General features: G+C 43.5%; 1 protein-coding gene across 1 annotated transcript in view; it reads right to left on the bottom strand.

Moving 5' to 3' along the window:
- TAC3 (tachykinin precursor 3) overlaps window positions 1-18,152 on the bottom strand; it is a 26,111-nt gene extending 7,959 nt beyond the window's left edge. The window contains exons 1-3 of the mRNA XM_080995125.1: window positions 18,070-18,152; window positions 10,756-10,893; window positions 108-216 (exon numbers count right to left, since the gene is read on the bottom strand). Of these exons, the coding sequence (XP_080851251.1) occupies window positions 108-216; window positions 10,756-10,869 (223 nt within the window). The 5' untranslated portion in view covers window positions 10,870-10,893; window positions 18,070-18,152. The remainder of the gene's footprint in view (window positions 1-107; window positions 217-10,755; window positions 10,894-18,069) is intronic.

Raw genomic sequence — 18,152 nt, 5'->3', positions numbered from 1 at the left:
CTTTTCAAGTAACCAAGGTGACTTGAGTTGCCTAAATGCCAAATTTACTCTTCTGTTTCATGGGAAACTGCCATAACTATTCGGAAGGTGAGGGGGACAGGACTTACTGACTTCCTCTTTGCCTGACAGTCTGAGCAGTGCCTCATAGGAAATCCCTTGGCCATCATACAATCGCCGGAGCAAAGATGGAGGAGTCTTATAGAAGTCTGAGCTCTTCTGCTGGAAAGAAAGGAGAAGACAACTGAGAAAGAAGTACCAAAGCTCATGTGGCAATGTATAGCAGAATCGGCTAAAATCTTCCCCAAACAAATAATTCCCACTGTCACCTTCAATAACCCTAACATGGGCATATCAAATTTCAATGAGAAGGCAGTTTTAAAAATATTGCTATCCCCAATCTGTACCAGGTATGTAGCAAAAGAGTTGGTTCAGCGATGGCCACTACCAGCTTTTTGTGGGAAGAGCTAAAGAAATAACAGTAGAATTCAGCTCACGATTAAGGGGAACTAAACTGCTCCATGGCTTTAACTGCACAATAGTTTATGGAGAAAAGCATTAATGCAAAATCTAGTAGCTGAGCTCACACACAGTATAAAAATGTTTTTAGTTCTCTGTTAGCCTTCTTTTCTAGTCGTTTCCCCAGAATGCTCTCAAACCCCAATCTTTTCTCCATCTTCCTCTATACTGCGTGCTCATTGTTATTTCGGAACTTTCCCTCACAATCTGTGTATTCAAAGCTATTCCACATAATGTGCTGGGATATGCATCCACCAATCCCATTTTCTCCCTATAGCTAGGTTTCCCTGGAGAGGAAAAAATTGCAAGTTTGAAGAGCAAGCTTCCTTCTCCTTTCCTCCCTGGCACATCAAGTGCTGCCTCTGTGCTTCGACATGCCCATTCCTGCTGTTCCCTCTGGTCACAACCATCACAGTCCAGAGGGTGCTCCCTTATTGCAGAGTCCCCAGAAGCCCAGAAGAGAAGACAAGGCCAAACTTTATCCAGCCTGCTGGGCAGCAGTGAATCTGTCAGGAAGATTTGCCTAACAGTGCTTGCTATAAAAAACCTCATCTGTCAATCTTTCTTGCAGCCTGGTTCCTATGCACATTATTAACCTGGAAGAAATTAGCAATTTGTTCATTGGAGCTTAATGCTAGGTAAACGTGCAACCTCCAGGCTAGTTGCACAAGGGGAAATGGGGAACTCACAGACTCTATCCAGTGCAAAATATGAGAATGCCTAATACATAAGGCTGTGGTGGAAGGCTGTCTTGGAGATGGGTAAGGGAACAGGGGGATCTTCCCCAAACCAGTGGGAACAGCATGCTAATCAGTACCCATATGTAGCAAGACATGTGTGAAACAACAGGATGTTTAGTGCTGGAAGAGCAATTCCTCCCCATTCCTTGGGAAAGGGGGTAGGGATTCAGAACATAAATTTTAAATAGATATGTTGCAAAGTTTGACATGCACACCTCCCAATCACTTCTCAAATTATTAATGTAGCTATGTGGGATTTTGGATTTTGCAGTTGCTTTACATGGAATTCTCTAAATTCTCACTGGAGATTTTTGAATACTACTGAATGCAAATCAATATGAAGACTTTTGAGTCTCATTTTTTCAGATTCCAGAATAGGGTTGGGGTGAGGAGGGAGGTATTGTACCAGAACTTTCACCCTCTAACATGGATAGTCAGAAAGATTTGCTGGCACAGATATGATTGTCTCCATTCAGCTCCCCATCCTGTTTCTGTTTCTAGGCAAATTGGACTTGTCCCATGGACTTCCAGTTGCTGACACCTACTTTAAAGTTTTGAGTTCTCTCTCTCTCTCTTTTACTACTTCTGTGTGGATTTGCAATCCTTCTCAGTTGAGCTGTTGAGTATGGGCATATAAAAGCCTGAGTGATTTAAAGAGGCCCATACCCCTTCTGTCCTACAACAATTCAGAGAAAACCTCTATCTGAAGAAGCATAACAGAAATTACAACCAGGATTTTATTCTTCAGCATTCAGTGTGGCGCAATGGACAAAAGAAATAATTGTTGTCAGATTCCTGTCAATCTGTGAAATCAACTCCTGGGAAAGAACATGTGCTCCCATTAAAGCCAGATTGCTACAGAATCCCCTTTCTGATACACTGCTGCCATTACTTGTCCATTACTTGTACAGTAGGCAGGACCCTGATGACCTGCCTCAGTCTGAGAAAGTCCATGCGCTGAGCTGCTTTCACTGTGAAGATAAATTTCCTGCTTCAGAGAGTGAGTCGCAGCAGGAAGAGAAGCGTTGAGATCCCAGCAGCAAGACTGGCAAGGCAACACATCTCACAAGGAAACAAGGCCTACGAAGTGGGGAAGATACAATTCCGCAATGGATCTCTTCAAAATGATTTCTATATTGCTGACCTCATCACCGAGCAATTCAGGAGGAGGGCACCTGTGTAGCTACCATCCAGGTGTGTCCCCCTCCCAAGCAGGAAAGCTTATGAACCTCATATGAACGCTACGTAGTACATACATAGTGACACAGGGAATATGATACAATGGGATATAAGCCTTCCGGGGGGTGGGGAGGTGCTCCCTATGTGTTTCTGTGATTGCTAGTGAGGCTCCTCCAGTGCCAGATCTACCCATTTTGTTATAGAGGGTATAACCCCCACCCCTTTGTGAATAAACATCATATAAACTTCCACATTTTGCTTATTGTGGGGTCGTGTCAGAGGCTTAGTGCTGTCCAGCTGGCCATAGATAAGACTCCGGGCTCAAACAATTGATTTATTTGACAAAGTTCAAACGTACATCTCCAGCGTTTCCATTAGCCTCCTTCCCCTTGTGCGCAGTTGCTCCCTCTAATCTTACTTCCTCCTTTTCCGCACCCAGCATGCAAGTCTGCGAAAACTCCTCCCCTTACTTCCTCTGTGTACAGCCTGACTTGTCCCAGGCTCATCCTTCTCCCCCTCTACGTCAGACTGACTGTCAGACGACAAGCTGCTGATAATCTCTTTAGGCTCTCTATAACTGCTGGTTTCTGTCCTTTCATCTTTTCTCGTTTGCCTCTCCCTGACAGGTTGGATACAAGTCTTTAAAAGTTTTGAGCAGATTCAAAACATAGCGAAACCTTCAGCCTTTGAATTCATCATTTATAAAATAGAATTCATCTTATAAAAATAGTACTCTATCAATATGGAACCGAATGGTGCTTAACGAATCATTTTGGGATGCAAAAGTTGGTGTTGCAGAGCTTATATTTGTTTCTGAAATGTAAAAATCAGCAGACAGGTTTTGTGTGCAAAAGTATCTAGACTTTGTCTAAAACAACTGCCCTTGACTTCCATTATTTTTGCACATATTTCACATACCCAGTAGTATTTTTTAATTAAAATTTGTTTTCTATTATTTTCTGTTCACAGGTGCTATTATTTCTGACATTGTGATCTGACAGACATTGCATCTTTTGACTTTGTGATTAATATTTGTATGAAAAAAGGATGTGTCTGTGGTACTGACAGCCTGAGTGCAGAACTTGGCAGTGTAAGAATTTCAACAGCATATTTACTACAGCCTTCATAGCATGTAGAAACTTGAAGGTGAAGAGTCAGAAAGTAGAGTGGGACTCTGCAGGGCATCCACCATTCAGAAGGCAGGAGAATAATGCCTGAGCTCTGTGAGTGCAGCTTTCTCCTGATTGAAGTGCAGAGTGTTTGAGGACCGGGACATTCGCAGGGAAACCAAAATGCTTGTTTACAAAGCTATTGTACTACCAGCCTTACTGTACTGTACCACCTATAAACATCATCTCGAACTCCCTGAAAGATTCCATCAACAGTGTATCTGAAATTTTTTACACATCACTTGGGAAGACAGGCAAACTAATGCCAGTGTACTGGAAGAAGCAAAGATCACCAGTGTTGAAGCAATGATTCTTCAACATCAACTTCGTTGAACTGGTCATGTTGTGCGGATGTCTGATTATAGTCTTCCAAAGCAACCACTCTATACCAAACTTAAAAATGGAAAGCGTAATGCTGGTGGTCAACAAAAGAGGTTAAAAGATTCTCTCAAGGCAAATCTAAAAAAAAATGTGATATAAACACTGACAACTGGGAAACACTGGTCTGTGAGTGCTCCAATTGGAGAACAGCCTTTACCAAAGATGCCATGGGCATTGAAGATGCTAGAACTCAGGACGAAAGGGAGAAATGTGCTAAGAGGAAGGCATGCTTGGCAAACCCTCACCCTGATCAACTCCCGTCTGGAAACCTATGTCTCCACTGTGGAAAGACGTGTGGATCCAGAACTGACCTCCACAGTCACTTACAGACTCACTGTTAAAACTGTGTTTAAGGAAGACAATCTTACTTGGCTATGAGTGATTGCCAAGGAAGTATTGCTCTCAGTGGGAAATGATTTCCTTGCCCTTCTCCTATGCAATGGCTTCTGTCATCCTAGACTTCCCCCCTCCACACACAAAAATCCAAATCATGTGAGAACCAAGTTCTTGGAGTAAATATTGGCCATCAAACTTAAAGGTTCTGATGTAAAGAAAACATAGCCCTTATATAGCACAAGGCTCTCACTTGTACATCTCCTTTGATAGCCAATAGGCAGTCCTGGACAGGTAGCACTAGAACGTCTGCAGATTTTGATGGATATGAAGTTCCATCCTTATTTCCCGTAATCAAAGCATAATTTTCAAGTGAAAAAAACTTTGTCAATTACATCTACCGTTAGTTACAGAATTTAAATCTATCTCGAAGAATAAAGCAAGGGCAGGGCGGGGGTGTCCTCTAATCTGGTTAAAACTACTGCCTATGCTAAGAGTGAAGTAATTCCAGGAGAGAGAAATGTGAAATTGGTCCGAAGGTCAGCCGCATCCAAAAATGTGGAATTGCTTCGTGAGAGCCTTAAAGCTACAGTAATTTGAGGCTTTTTCTTTTCTCTTTTTGGACAGTAAGGATGTGACAGGAAGAGAAGGTGATGGGAGAGGGTTGAATTGGATTTCTCAAAGCTTTTTTATCCTCAGCAGATCTGATTCAGATGGGATTTGACAAAAACAGCCACTTAAGACTCCAGCTGGGTCTTGCCTACAAAAGTAATTTGCAGAGCAGAAAGCTCTTTTTAAGCGAGATTGGGGGGGACCTCATCTTCTTTTTAACTTCCCCTTTTCATACCTATGAAAGAATGCCCCTTTTACATCAGATTAGAGACCATCTACACACCGAAAGCCTCTTCAGCAGACTTAGAATATGGAAAGATGATTATAGTTTTGGCTACCAAGAAGGTGTTCCACCATGCATGTTGCTTCCAAATGCCAGGAGACTGTGTGGCCAGCTCTATGCCTTCAGCACCACAAGTAGATCAGCCTTCACCGACCTGTCCAGATGTTTTTGGACTACAACTCCCATCAGCCCCAACCAACATGGTCAATAGGGATCATGGAAGCTGTAGTCCAATAACATCTGGAAACCACAGGTTCCCCAGCCTTATCCTAGATGATATACAATACTGAAGCTGCCCTTATCTCTGCATGTGAAAGACAGTGATAGAAATTGTTCTCTCCAAACTTTCTGTGTTAGCTTTGAAAACAAGACAGCTAATGATCAAGTTCACAGATCTCCCTCAACCTCTCATTAGCCAGACGTCAAATTTTATACTAGATTGGAGCTGTTTGGTTACGGTATTTTAGGAACTGAGAGATTTGAGTTCCACTAAAGGCTGCCTTCATGACCTTGGGTAAATGATTTAATCCTTTGATATCTTTATAAATGGGGGAAAGTTGTGGGGTAAACATTTCAACAATATAAATTAGTTGCAAAAAAAGCAAAGAAAGCCAAAAGTATGAGCCTTTGAAGCCAGGATCTTGGATGGTTTTATACTTGCTTCATTTCACGGTGAAGCTATTTTAAATAATTTCTCTAATACGTAGAAATCAACCTCTTCGCACATGCAGATGCACTGAAGTGCTTGGCTCTCAAGCCATCGCTTGGCTACCAAGAGACCACTGGCTCATAGAAGCTCTCATCAGTGGCGTAGCGTGGGGGGTGCAGGGGGGGCCGGCCGCACCAGGCGCAACATCTGGGGGGGCGCGGAAGAGACTCGAGTGCTAAAATCCACGGGTTAGGGGGTGCAAATTACTTGCCTTGGCCCGGGTGCTGACAACCCACGCTACGCCACTGGCTCTCATTTCAGACTGCAGTGGGAGAGATGTTCCCTCCTGCGTAGTCATTATCGCAGACCAACATTTTATTCTCCACAGGATGTATAGGCTTTTAGGTTATTGAAACAGCTTTGAGTAAAAAAGAAAAGAAAAGAAAAGAAAAGAAAAGAAAAGAAAAGAAAAGAAAAGAAAAGAAAAGAAAAGAAAGAGCAACTTTTTGTAACTGCACCAAAGAGCCTTCTTTGAACCACTTGTTGTTTCATTATGTACAAGGCCCCATCACAAAAAGCAATGAGGGACCAACAGCCTAACACTGAGAGATACCCAACTAACTCCAAGGAATCAAAAGTAGAGCAGGATACAGACCAAGAGCCTGACCCCGTATATCTCTCCTTTTGATCCTTGAGGTCTTTGGGGGTCGCTGTTGGGGGGGGTCGCCCATGACTTGGGTGCACAGCTCATACCCACAAGGAGCCCGTACATTCAGTAATGTGGGCACAATTTTTTGGAAATCCCTTCCAGTTGAACTTCTAGTCCTTAGGTAAAGGTAAAGTTAGCCCTGACCATTAGGTCCAGTCGCAAATGACTCTGGGGTTATGGCGCTCATCTCACTCTATAGGCCGAGGGAGCCGGCGTTTGTCCACAAACAGCTTCCGGGTCATGTGGCCAGCATGACTAAGCTGCTTCTAGCCAACCAGAGCACAGAGCAGCGCACGGAAACGCCGTTTACCTTCCTGCCGGAGCGGTACCTATTTATCTACTTGCACTTTGACATGCTTTTGAACTGCTAGGTGGGCAGGAGCAGGGACCGAACAACAGGAGCTCACCCCGTCACGGGGATTCGAACCGCCGACCTTCTGATCGGCAAGCCCTAAGCTCTGTGGTTTAGACCACAGCGCCACCCACACCCTAGTCCTTACTGAAGACTTATTCTTTTTTGTATCTCAGCAGGGCTTTTAAAATTGAACTCTGATTTTATAGTTTGAATCATTTTAGTCTAATTTGCTAGGTTTCTTCTACATAACTGTAATCATAGGACCCAATTCCTAGGGGCTGAGGTCCCTTCACACCCCCCATAAAATATTTGAGAGGGCCGCCCCCCAAGTTGATGTGTATTGCCATTCAAATGGTGTGCATGTGCCACGTCTTGTGATCAATTATGTGTGGTAGGGCTTACCTACCCCCCCCCCCAATATTTTATTCAAGTTAGCACCCCTGTTATTAAGTGGTATACAAACTGTTAAATAAATAAAATAAATAAGAAACTTGTATACTGTTTATGGTGCACATGATATGTTTTAGAAACATAGGGGCCATTTCTGGAGAAGGCTCCAGTATTCAATAATGGGGAGCTTCATGCCCTGCAAATCTGTCTGCCCCACCCTGCAAATCTATTGGCTTCTAGTCATGCTTTTCCATCCATATGCCCACGTTGTCTCTCACTTACTTGAGCTTCCCTTCCTATCACAGTACTTTGCTCCCCGCCCCATTCAAAATAAAGCACAATATCATCAATATTAATGCCTGAATAGTCTGTTGATATAAAATAAGTGAATGAGTGCCCAGGAGAGGAAATTTGACGTTATTTATTTACTAAAATGTAAACTATGAACCACTGCATATGATGGACAAGATCACTCATGGGGGGTTTTTTGGGGGGGCAGAGGGATGTCAAGCCTGCTCCCTGTGTTGTAGGTACACGTCTGGGGTTATCTCTCTTTGTACTGCTGGTGTCCACATCTGATAGAATCACCTGCAAAGCCACATCTTCTTTGTTACAAATTAGGGCAGGCATAGGCAAACTCGGCCCTCCAGATGTTTTTGGCCTACAACTCCCATGATCCCTAGCTAGCAGGACCAGTGGTCAGGGATGATAGGAATTATAGTCCCAAAACATCTGGAGGGCCAAGTTTGCCTATGCCTGAACTAGGGCACCAGTTTTGCATTTACTTCTTCATTACCTCTTCTCTGTTCTCGTCTGTTCATTGAACAGTTTCCATCCTTCATACCCATGTAATAACTCCTCTGATTCAGCTAGCATAATTTACACTTGAGTCCCATTGTTCCATCACAGATAACAGAACAGGTGGATGGCTACTTCAGTCTCACCCACACCATACATTTAAAGCATATTTTTTATTTCTATGGAAGCCGCCCAGAGTGGCTGGGGAGGCCCAGCCAGATGGGCGGGGTATAAATAAATTATTATTATTATTATTATTATTATTATTATTATTAAAGCACATGACTCCCCTCAAAGAAATGTGAACTGAAGTTTACCCTTCACAGAGCTTAATCAACTGCAGATTCCAGGATTTTTATTTTATTTTATTTTTTGGCGGGGGACGGAGATGTGTGACAAACACAGATACCACATCCATGCTGGGAAACCATATGTACACATTTGCCTGTGATGGGTTCACATGTGGCTAGTTCACTGAATCATTGTGTGCATGTACCAAATTAAACTGCCATTTGCCAAGTGTTCACTATTATACAGGGTCCATGTGTAGCAAAAGGTCACCAAGGAAAGGCCTTAAGTAACATGAAGCTAAGCTGGTCTGGATCTGCTCAGTGTTTAGATGGGAAACCACCAGGAAGACCCCTCTACACTGCCTCAAGTCCCACCAATGCAGAAAGTGTGTGTGTACGATTCACATGCACTTCACATGATGGCACGCACAGAAAATGCTTATGGTTTTCCAACACAGAAGTTACATCTGTGTACAAAATCACTGCATATAAAGCAGGGCTCATTAACAAGGAATTTGGAAACCTCTCCTGCTGCTTTTAGGTCCTGTTGTTCTTGTGTAATAAATAGATTGGTAAGATTTGTGAGCCAAAGCAATCCCAAAGTTCTAGTTGTGCCAGAAATGTATGAAGAGCCCTTCAGGAGCAGTAGCCAGCCATGACCAGGCAGATGCTTCTGGGCTCTCTAAGCAGGCTCAGGAGAGTTAATCCCTGTTCCAAAGGAGTCACAATGAAAATACCGAGTAGTAGGGGAATCAGTATTTGTTTTCAGTTTCAGCTTTGTAATGGAGGTCCTGCTCAACATGTTATCATCAAACAAGATTAATTCAGCAGCTGCTTGGGTTCTCTGCTGTGGTCTGAACATTACGGAACTTCCTCTCTTGAGAAATTCACTAGTTCAGGAAGGCAGTTTATCATTTTAGAAGTTTGGACTCAAGACTGAGAATACATGGATTCAATCAACACTGAGCCACGAGTCCCATTGGCCAATTGCTGTATCACAGCCTAACCTACTCCACAGGGTTGTTGTGTGGATAAAAGGAGAAGTCGTCTGAAGTACATTGCTCTGGCTTCCAGGGGTTTCTGAACCAAGCCAAATTATATGCAAACTTATGTTTGTGTATGTGCACTTTTCTGGGGGCAGGGTCCAGCATTTATCAGATTCTCAAAGACGTTTGTGACCCTCAAAAAGGATAAGAACCACTGCCTTAGATGAAAGATGTATGAATGTCTTGCCATGGGGTGTGTTTATGGGGGAACCGAATTAACATTTTTATAGGGAAGAAATAGGATCTTCCTCTGTATTATAAACCTCAATACTCCTTCAAACTGTAGCAACTGCAGATGAAAGTCAACAGATAAATTACACAGTACCACCTTTCTTTTTAATTGATTCAGGTTTCTAGCCTTGAGAAAGTGACTAGGCATGATCACATTTCCTGATTCTCTAAAACAGTGTACATTGGTAATATATTTTCCATTATTTGTTTGTTCATTTCCATTTTACACTGTAGGAAATCAGGTAAAAATAATGAAATTGGGGGCAGGGGGCAGAATCCAATTTTGTGTTGTATGTCAAAACTTGAAATATATCCTGTTTGCAAAACGTTAGAAGAAAAACTATGTTGGAAAGAAACCCATGAAATATAGAGAAACATCAGAATAACTTTTCCAAGCCTTGGACAATTTACTGTTGCAGAAGTCACAACAGGGGAGTGTTTGGGGATTATTATCTTTGTTTAATTAGCTTCTATCTGGGTATCAAGGGACACGGGTGGCGCTGTGAGTTAAACCACAGAGCCTTGGGCTTGCTGATCAGAAGGTCGGCGGTTCGAATCCCCACGATGAGGTGAGCTCCAGTTGCTTGGTCCCTGCTTCTGCCAACCTTGCAGTTCAAAAGCACACAGTGCAAGTAGATAAATAGGTAACTTTACCTCCGGCGGGAAGGTAAACGGCATTTCTGTGCGCTGCTCTGGTTTGCCAGAAGCAGCTTAGTCATGCTGGCCACATGACCTGGAAGCTTTACGCTGGCTCCCTTGGCCAATAAAGCGAGATGAGTGCCGCAACCCCAGAGTCAGCCATGACTGGACCTAATGGTCAGGGGTCTCCCCCCCATTACCTTTACCTTATCTGGGTAAAACAAAATTATGCATTAACTTTAGTATTTTGAGTCCTCAGGTTTTCCGAAGTGGATGATGGGTTCAGTCTCAACTCCTGAAATGCAAGGCTCTAAAAACCACACTGGTACCATGGCAGGAACTTATTTGGAGCAGATCCTTACCCAGCACAGAAGCCGTTCCACTCACCAGCAACTTTCCTATCCCCTCTTCCAACAAAATTCTAGCCACTCTCACCTTTGTTTGCATTCCGCTGGGCAGCTGCTGCTCCTGGGACTCAATACAGTAAGCCTGGCACAGTTTTGCTGCTATTAAGGACAGCAGCACTGTCAGCACCAGAGGACTCTTCATTCTCTCTTCCCAAGGGAGCGACAGCTTGGGAAGGGGAGCAGTGGGAGAGGGTTCAGAAAGAGAGAGAAAGCGGGAGAATATCAGTGTGAAAAATGGAAACTGCAAAGTGTGGAGGGAGCACAGGAGTACCAACATACATATCCTTCATCATGGGAAGAAAAAGAAAGCAGATAAATAACAGCAAGCAATTTTATGTAGAACTTTAATTAGCACACTGCCATTTTCACGCTTCAGATTTGTAAGAGGAACAAGAGGTCACTGCCTATTATTCCCTTATAAGTACTACATAATGACTAGCCAATTAATTTCTGGGAAAGCTAGCACTTTGTTTTTTAAAAAGATTATACTGAATCCTCTCTAAAGCTAGAAACAGAACACCACCATACATTACCTGTCAAACATGTTTATTTCATATGCAAACCTGGTTATTTCCTATAGCAAGACACATGAACTGGGGACGACGTTTGTGAGTGTTTAAATTTCTTTTAAATGAACATGTCATGCATCAGGCAACCCCACCTACAAAAAGGCTCCCATTCTCTTTCATCTATCTATCTATCTATCTATCTATCTATCTATCTATCTATCTATCATCTATCGAAATAGAATCTGGCTAGTGTGACCGTGGTGATGGGAAGTTACTCTTGTTGCTCCACAGAAATAATTTCTCTGCATAGCCTTAGAAGACAATAAAGCAATGCTTTCTTAGCTACCTCCCTTCTTTGAACTCTTAGGCTTAAATTCCATCTCTGCTGCTCTCTTTGCACACAATCAAAATGTTGCTTTCTGTCTCCTACTCAGGAACAGAACGAATCAAACTGAAATTACCTACCTAGTGGCATGCAATCTGGACTCACAGATTACGCCCTTTGATACAACCCAATATAATACTTGTATTAACCTTTATCAGTCAGACATATCCTCTCTACTGAAGACAAGGGCATTACTTCCCCAGCCAATCAGCCCATGTGTCAGAATTTGGAACCCATCACTGGATTAACAAGCCTAGGTTAATTGTGGGCACAATCTAATAAAACCACCATGGATCAAGAACACTGTCTGCCCTGATATTTAATGAAGAAGGTACAGTCTCAGCTGTAACAGTAAGATAAAAAAGGTCTCCTCAGTAGCAGGAAACATTTGGTACACTGGCCACAATTGTTTGGGAATTATTTAAAAGATGCACATGCTTCTTTTCAGCTTATGCTCTGAAGTGACATGCAAGCAATAATATAAAAGCAATTAGAATACAGTGGTACCTCGGGTTAAGTAGTTAATTCGTTCTGGAGGTCTGTACTTAACCTGAAACTGTTCTTAACCTGAAGCACCACTTTAGCTAATGGGGCCTCCTGCTGATGCCGCGCCGCCAGAGCACGATTCCTGTTCTCATCCTGAAGCAAAGTACTTAACCCAAGGTAATATTTCTGGGTTATCGGAGTCTTTAACCTGAAGCGTATGTAACCTGAAGCATATGTAACCTGAGGTACCACTGTATAAATCATAAAATAAACTAAAGCAAAACAAGATTCGATACAAAAACATCAACAGCAGAAAATTGGAAAGGGACTAACTTCCAACGGGACAGCGAAACAAGATTCATTTCACTTGTTTAGGGAATTGCATTAAAGAGGCAAACGGATGGACAGCCCACAGAAGGATTGGAAGCAAACTAGTAACCACCTCAGTTGTTTAACCACAGGCTCATATTTGTTACTAGCCAAGCAACAAGATTCTGCACCTCCTGAGTATGCCAACACTTGCATAGATTGCAATAATCTCATCTGGTGACTTGCATATTCCTCATGTAAAATATATGAAGTAGGTTTTCTTCTCTGGTGGATTTAAAATATTGTGTTCCTAATTAAGTTTCAAAATAAAGTCCTTGATAAGCTAGCGGTAGCTTGCAAATACAGGTTTGCTGATGAGCTGGTGAAATTTGCGCCATTGTTCCTAGCTGAGAGGGTATCACTGGCTGGAGGCCACTATACGACACCAAAGCTGGACTGTAGCACCAGCAAGAAGAGAAGTGTAGGATTTCAGTTTGGCTGCACTATGGTAAGCTTTTTGCCTTACTGATTGTGCTCCTGAACAAACGACAATTGGGGGGGGGGGTCACTGTGCATGGCAAGGGGAAAGTAATAAACAAATAATTAAAAAAATAAAAATTCAAGAAGGGAAATGGGTCACTTTGCCTTTTTCTAAGACATAGATGGGTGCCTAAAATGCACTTGGGTGACTGCAATGTTCTCTGCCTTTTTGAAGTTGCCGCTGGTGCAAAATGCAGCAGCCTGAGATAGGCATGTCCCAGGGCACATCCATTATTCTCATTTTGGTTCCAGTGTTCGAAACTCCCATTGCTCTAGGCCAGGGGTCTGCAACCTTTAAGACAAAAAGAGCCACTTGGACCCGTTTCTGAAGAAAAACAACAACTGGGAGCCGCAAAACCATTGCGACATTTAAAGCATGCACGCCGCTGCCCTCCGATCTGGCAGCGGGCGGGAAGGCGACGTTGGGACGGTGCGTGACCATCGCACGCACCGCCCCCATGCGACGTCACAGCCAGTACAGCACCAGCCACAGTGGGGAGTGTCGGGGCGCACAATGTGCCTCCTCCCCTCGCTAGTATCCGCCCCGGAGCCGCGGCAAAGGTGTAAAAGAGCCACATGCGGCTCCGGAGCCGCGGGTTGCAGACCCCTGCTCTAGGCGCATTTTGCGACAGGGAATTTCATTAGTGCAAGTAGCTTCCGAGCTCTGGCTGCGCCTAAGATTTCAGATTAAAACTGCAGAGTGGAAGGAAAAGAGGACCCTTTTCTGCCTCCCCACTTCTAGCTACTCTCTGTAGACTGGAGAAGAGACCCTCTTAAGAATATTAGGGGGGTGGGCAGGGGAAGAACTAGACCATGTGAAAAATGAGCATCATATTTTAGCTGCAGCTCATTCATTTTCAGCTTTGTATTCTTCTTATAAAAAAGCATGCCTAGACATTCCATTGTTGTGCCCATAACCTAGATTTAAGGTGCCATTTAGCTCCTAGCTTTCATATCTCAGTTTCTAACACTGTTTGGTTCAACCACTGTGGCTGCCTGTTTCCTTCTGGGGCTAATTACAAAGTGCTGGTATTTAACCCTTAAAGCCCTTTACAATCTGGGATGAATCTTTTTAGACAAGAACGTCCGGCAAGGGCATTGGTCTCCTCCATGGCACCCACATGATACGTTGCCCACTTTAAGTCTACTCAGCTCTACCACTGCCAGCCTTCCAGAAAAAAGGAAAAACATGGCTTGTAAAGAAAGCTAATCTGGAAGCTATTGTTTTAAACAGCTGCAGATAGTATCTTTTAAATCTGCTGGCTACTATTATTGTTTTCCTGCCAGGTTTTATATGGTTACACATTATTTCAGTATTTTGTTATTTGTAACTGTTTGCAACTTTGGAGGCAGCAGACAGAGAATACAGCTAAAAATGTTTTATATGAATTAAATAGTTGTAAACAGAATTAATCGTTTTTACATTTCCTCCTGCATGGTTTCCTTTTTATCACTCTTACTTTCTCAGTCCCATTTTCAGTTTCGAAGCTTTTCTAAACTCATCTCAACCAGGATTACAGACTTTTCTGTGAGTTTGCAGACAAATAATGCTTTGAAAATCAGAATGCAGGCGTAAAACTAGTGAGGCACCATATCTTTATTTAGCTAGCTATTTAACCATAAGTATATACTGCTTGATTGTAAAAAGAACCTCTAGGTGGATTACAAAAACTTGGAGGTACAGTAGCAATGGTTCATAGTAACCCAAATCAGATTATCAGCATTCTCTAATGCAGGGTTAGTCAATGCGGTTGCCTCCAGCTGATGTTGGACAACAACTCCCATCAGCCCCAGCAGGATGGCAAATTTTCAGGGTTGATGGGCATTGGAGTCCAATACCATCTGGACGGTACCAGGTGGGCTGCCTCCTGCTCTTGTGTACGTCTGACCAGTGTGAATATGCAACATTAGATCTCTGAGAGATCTGCATTGGCTCCCAGTCCCTAAATAATGCAACCCTAATTCTAAGTAGCTGATAGTCATGAGATCCTTGGAGAGGAGAGAGCATGCAAGGGCTGATGACTTTAGCTGCCATCCTGTTATTCTGAACATAAGGAGCCTAACTTTGAGGACTGCAGTCTTTACATAACTGCCATGTGCAATTACATAGATGCTCTTACACATCTTAATGCATGCTTATCAATATATCCACATTACACGGATGCATACATATGATTGCTTATTGTAAGCATTGTGTATGTCACACTAAACAAACACACTGCTATAAAAAGTTTTCTCTCTCAGACACACTCCTTTCTGCATCCATATTCCTGCTTGCTCCTAGTGATACTCCAGCATATTGATGTTCACCCTCATGCTTAACTCAGCCTTGGTCAGCCATCCAACGCCACTCACACATTTGCTTAGACACATACCTGAAGCAGAACTGTGTTATGTCTGAAATGAGATACTGTAATCTATAGAGAAATACCCCAAAATATACCAGATCAAAGGCAGTATTCAAAACTTACTTGCTTGGTCTGATGCCAAGTGTTTTCTCCATTAAAGGAAAATCATTTGGTAAACTAACAGTTCACCTCCCCACACTTACAGCAAAATTGCTATAACCCTGAAAATAGCAGCCCCACTCATTTACACTGAAAAGCAGTTTCTACCAAAAGAAAAACTACTCCTCTAAAATGCAGCCACTCTGTTAGCAAACAGTTAACTTGCACTAAGTTTCAGCAGCTGTCCTGCCAGAGATGCAAGTTAGTAAACTGGGCACTCAGGAGCCCTTGATCCTGCCTACCAAATAATTCATCCTTATAAGAAAACGTCCGTAGGCAGCATGGCCAGGCTGGCACTGAAAGAGGGGCAACTGCTCAGGGGCCCTATGCTATCAACTATACCCTATCTCGTGGTTGCTCTGAAAAGCTTAGAAATGGGATTATCTGTGCCTGCAAAATCTCCAAAATAGAGATCAGTCTTCTTCAGTACTTTGCACAGCAATTCACCGCACTGAATTGGCTACTCTTCTTTATTACATCACATGTTTTGGCTGCTAACTTAAAAAGTTTGAAAGGTGTACATAATAATGTGACAAAGAGGTGTTTTGCAAGCAAATGTATCATGCAGATTCACTTGCCAGGGAGCCAGGACAGGCTGCACCTCCCTGATGAATATATAAAGGTAAAAAGGTAAAGGACCCCTGACAGTTAAGTCCAGTTGCAAATGACTCTGGGGTTGTGGCGCTCATCTCGCTTTACTGGCCAAGGGATCCAACCTTTGTCCGCAGACAGTTATTCCAGGTCATGTGGCCAGCATAACTAAGCCGTTTTTGGTGAAAGCAGAGCAGCGCACAGAAACTCCATTTACCTTCCCGCCGGAGCGGTGCCTATTTATCTACTTGCACTTGACGAACTTTTGAACTGCTAGGTTGGCAGGAGCAGGGACCCCATCGTGGGGATTCGAACCGCCAACCTTCCGATCGGCAAGCCCTAGGCTCAGTGGTTTAGACCATATACCCATTAGCAAATCTATGTTTACCTTTGCCGTGTATATCTTCCATATCTGTGCATGGCTCTCCTTCAAGACTCAGGGTTATTGCCTCTTCTGAGGGTCTCTTGGGCAAAGCAAAGGGGTCCTCATATACCCTGGATGCTACAGTATCTTTTACCTCTATGTAAATATCTCCAGTGAATGACAGGCTACCACCTCCCAAGGCAGTCCACTCCCCAGCCAAAAACAGTCATTTTTTCTACTGTTTAGCTGAAATCTGCTTCCCTACCATTTCCCCCCATGAATTCTAGCCCAAACCAAGAGAGAGAGAAATTCTGCTTGGTCTTCTGTGTGTCAGTTCTTCAGGTATTTGAAGAAGACTGTTATCATGTCTCCCCTTAAGCTTCTCTTCTCCATTGTTGTTTTTAGGTATGTAATAAGCATGGAAATAAGCATGGAAAAAATAAAAAGTATTTTTTTAAAAAAAAAACTTCTCTTCTCCAGGTGTATGAGGAGGACACCTCTACCTGGTCATGCCATTCCCTCTGTTACATATGCATATGACATCTTCGTGCTCTGTGGCAATTGATTCAAAACAACCGATTCCCACCCACTGGTTCCATACTATACCTCTAAGGCACATTTGAAACATGTTCTTTCCCTCAAAGAATTCTGGGCACTGTAGTTTGGTAAGGGTTCCTGGGAATTGCAACTCCGAGGGGCAAACTACAGTGCCCAGAATTCTTTGAGGGAAAATGTGCCCTCAATGTGTGTAGTCAGAACCACTCACGCAGATTAGAACCCACATTTCCCCACACTTCGGAGCAACCATAAACCTCAGCTAATGGAGAATACGACAGGATGGCTAGCAGATTTTAGGAAGCGACCAATTTGTGTTTCTCTCTTTATTAAGCATCACCCAGCAATCTCAAATGCATGCTGAACCAGAGAATATGACGGGGAGATCAGAGAGTCGCATTGGCACAAACCCTGCCACAAACACACAAACACACACACACACACACACACACACACACGTCCCCTAGACTTGAGCAAATTCTTTGCAAGTGGAAATTCAACAGGTGGAGCTTTCCTCATGACAGAAACTCAGGGATGGGGAAACTTCTGTCGAATTTTTGCCCTGTGCTCTACACAGTATATTATTATTAATAATAATACTATTACTACACAGTATTGGTTGCAAAGCTCCGAAAACTTTGTCAGGAGGAGAAAAGTGGCAGTTCTCTTAGAACAGACATGTCCAACAGGTAGTTCGTGACCTACCGGTAGAACACTGGACATTTGTAGTAGATCACTGCCCCCCCCCCCCTCAGAAGCTCAATAACTTTGGCTCCCCTAAAAAAAAGCTTTGCCCGGCACCCCTAAAAACGGGCTTTCCTCCTCCCCAAAGAAAAGCTCAACAACTTTGACCTGAACCCCCCAAAAGGGGGTCGATCACTGCCAGTTCTTAACTCTGTGAGTAGATCGCAGTCTCTTGGGAGCTGCCCCCCCCCCCGCCTTAGAAGATCCTGTCCCCCTGTGAAACGATGGTGAGCTCTGAAACTCCCTGCCCCGCACTTTATAGATATACCTAACCCATTTCCCGCACTTTGGGGTCTGCCGCCCCCTCCCCGCCCCCCTCTCTCACAGCCACGGGGCCGTGAGAATCACCCACCTGGCGGAGGAGGGCGATTTGGCGGGAAGTCCGCGGCGCGCGCTCTCGTGCGGACTGCAAGGGCTGAGGGCGCTGCTGCTCTC

This window comes from Podarcis pityusensis (genome assembly GCF_964106645.2).
Source record: "Podarcis pityusensis genome assembly, chromosome: 2".
Taxonomy (NCBI): domain Eukaryota; kingdom Metazoa; phylum Chordata; class Lepidosauria; order Squamata; family Lacertidae; genus Podarcis; species Podarcis pityusensis.
This window is presented reverse-complemented; position numbering and strand designations above follow the sequence as displayed.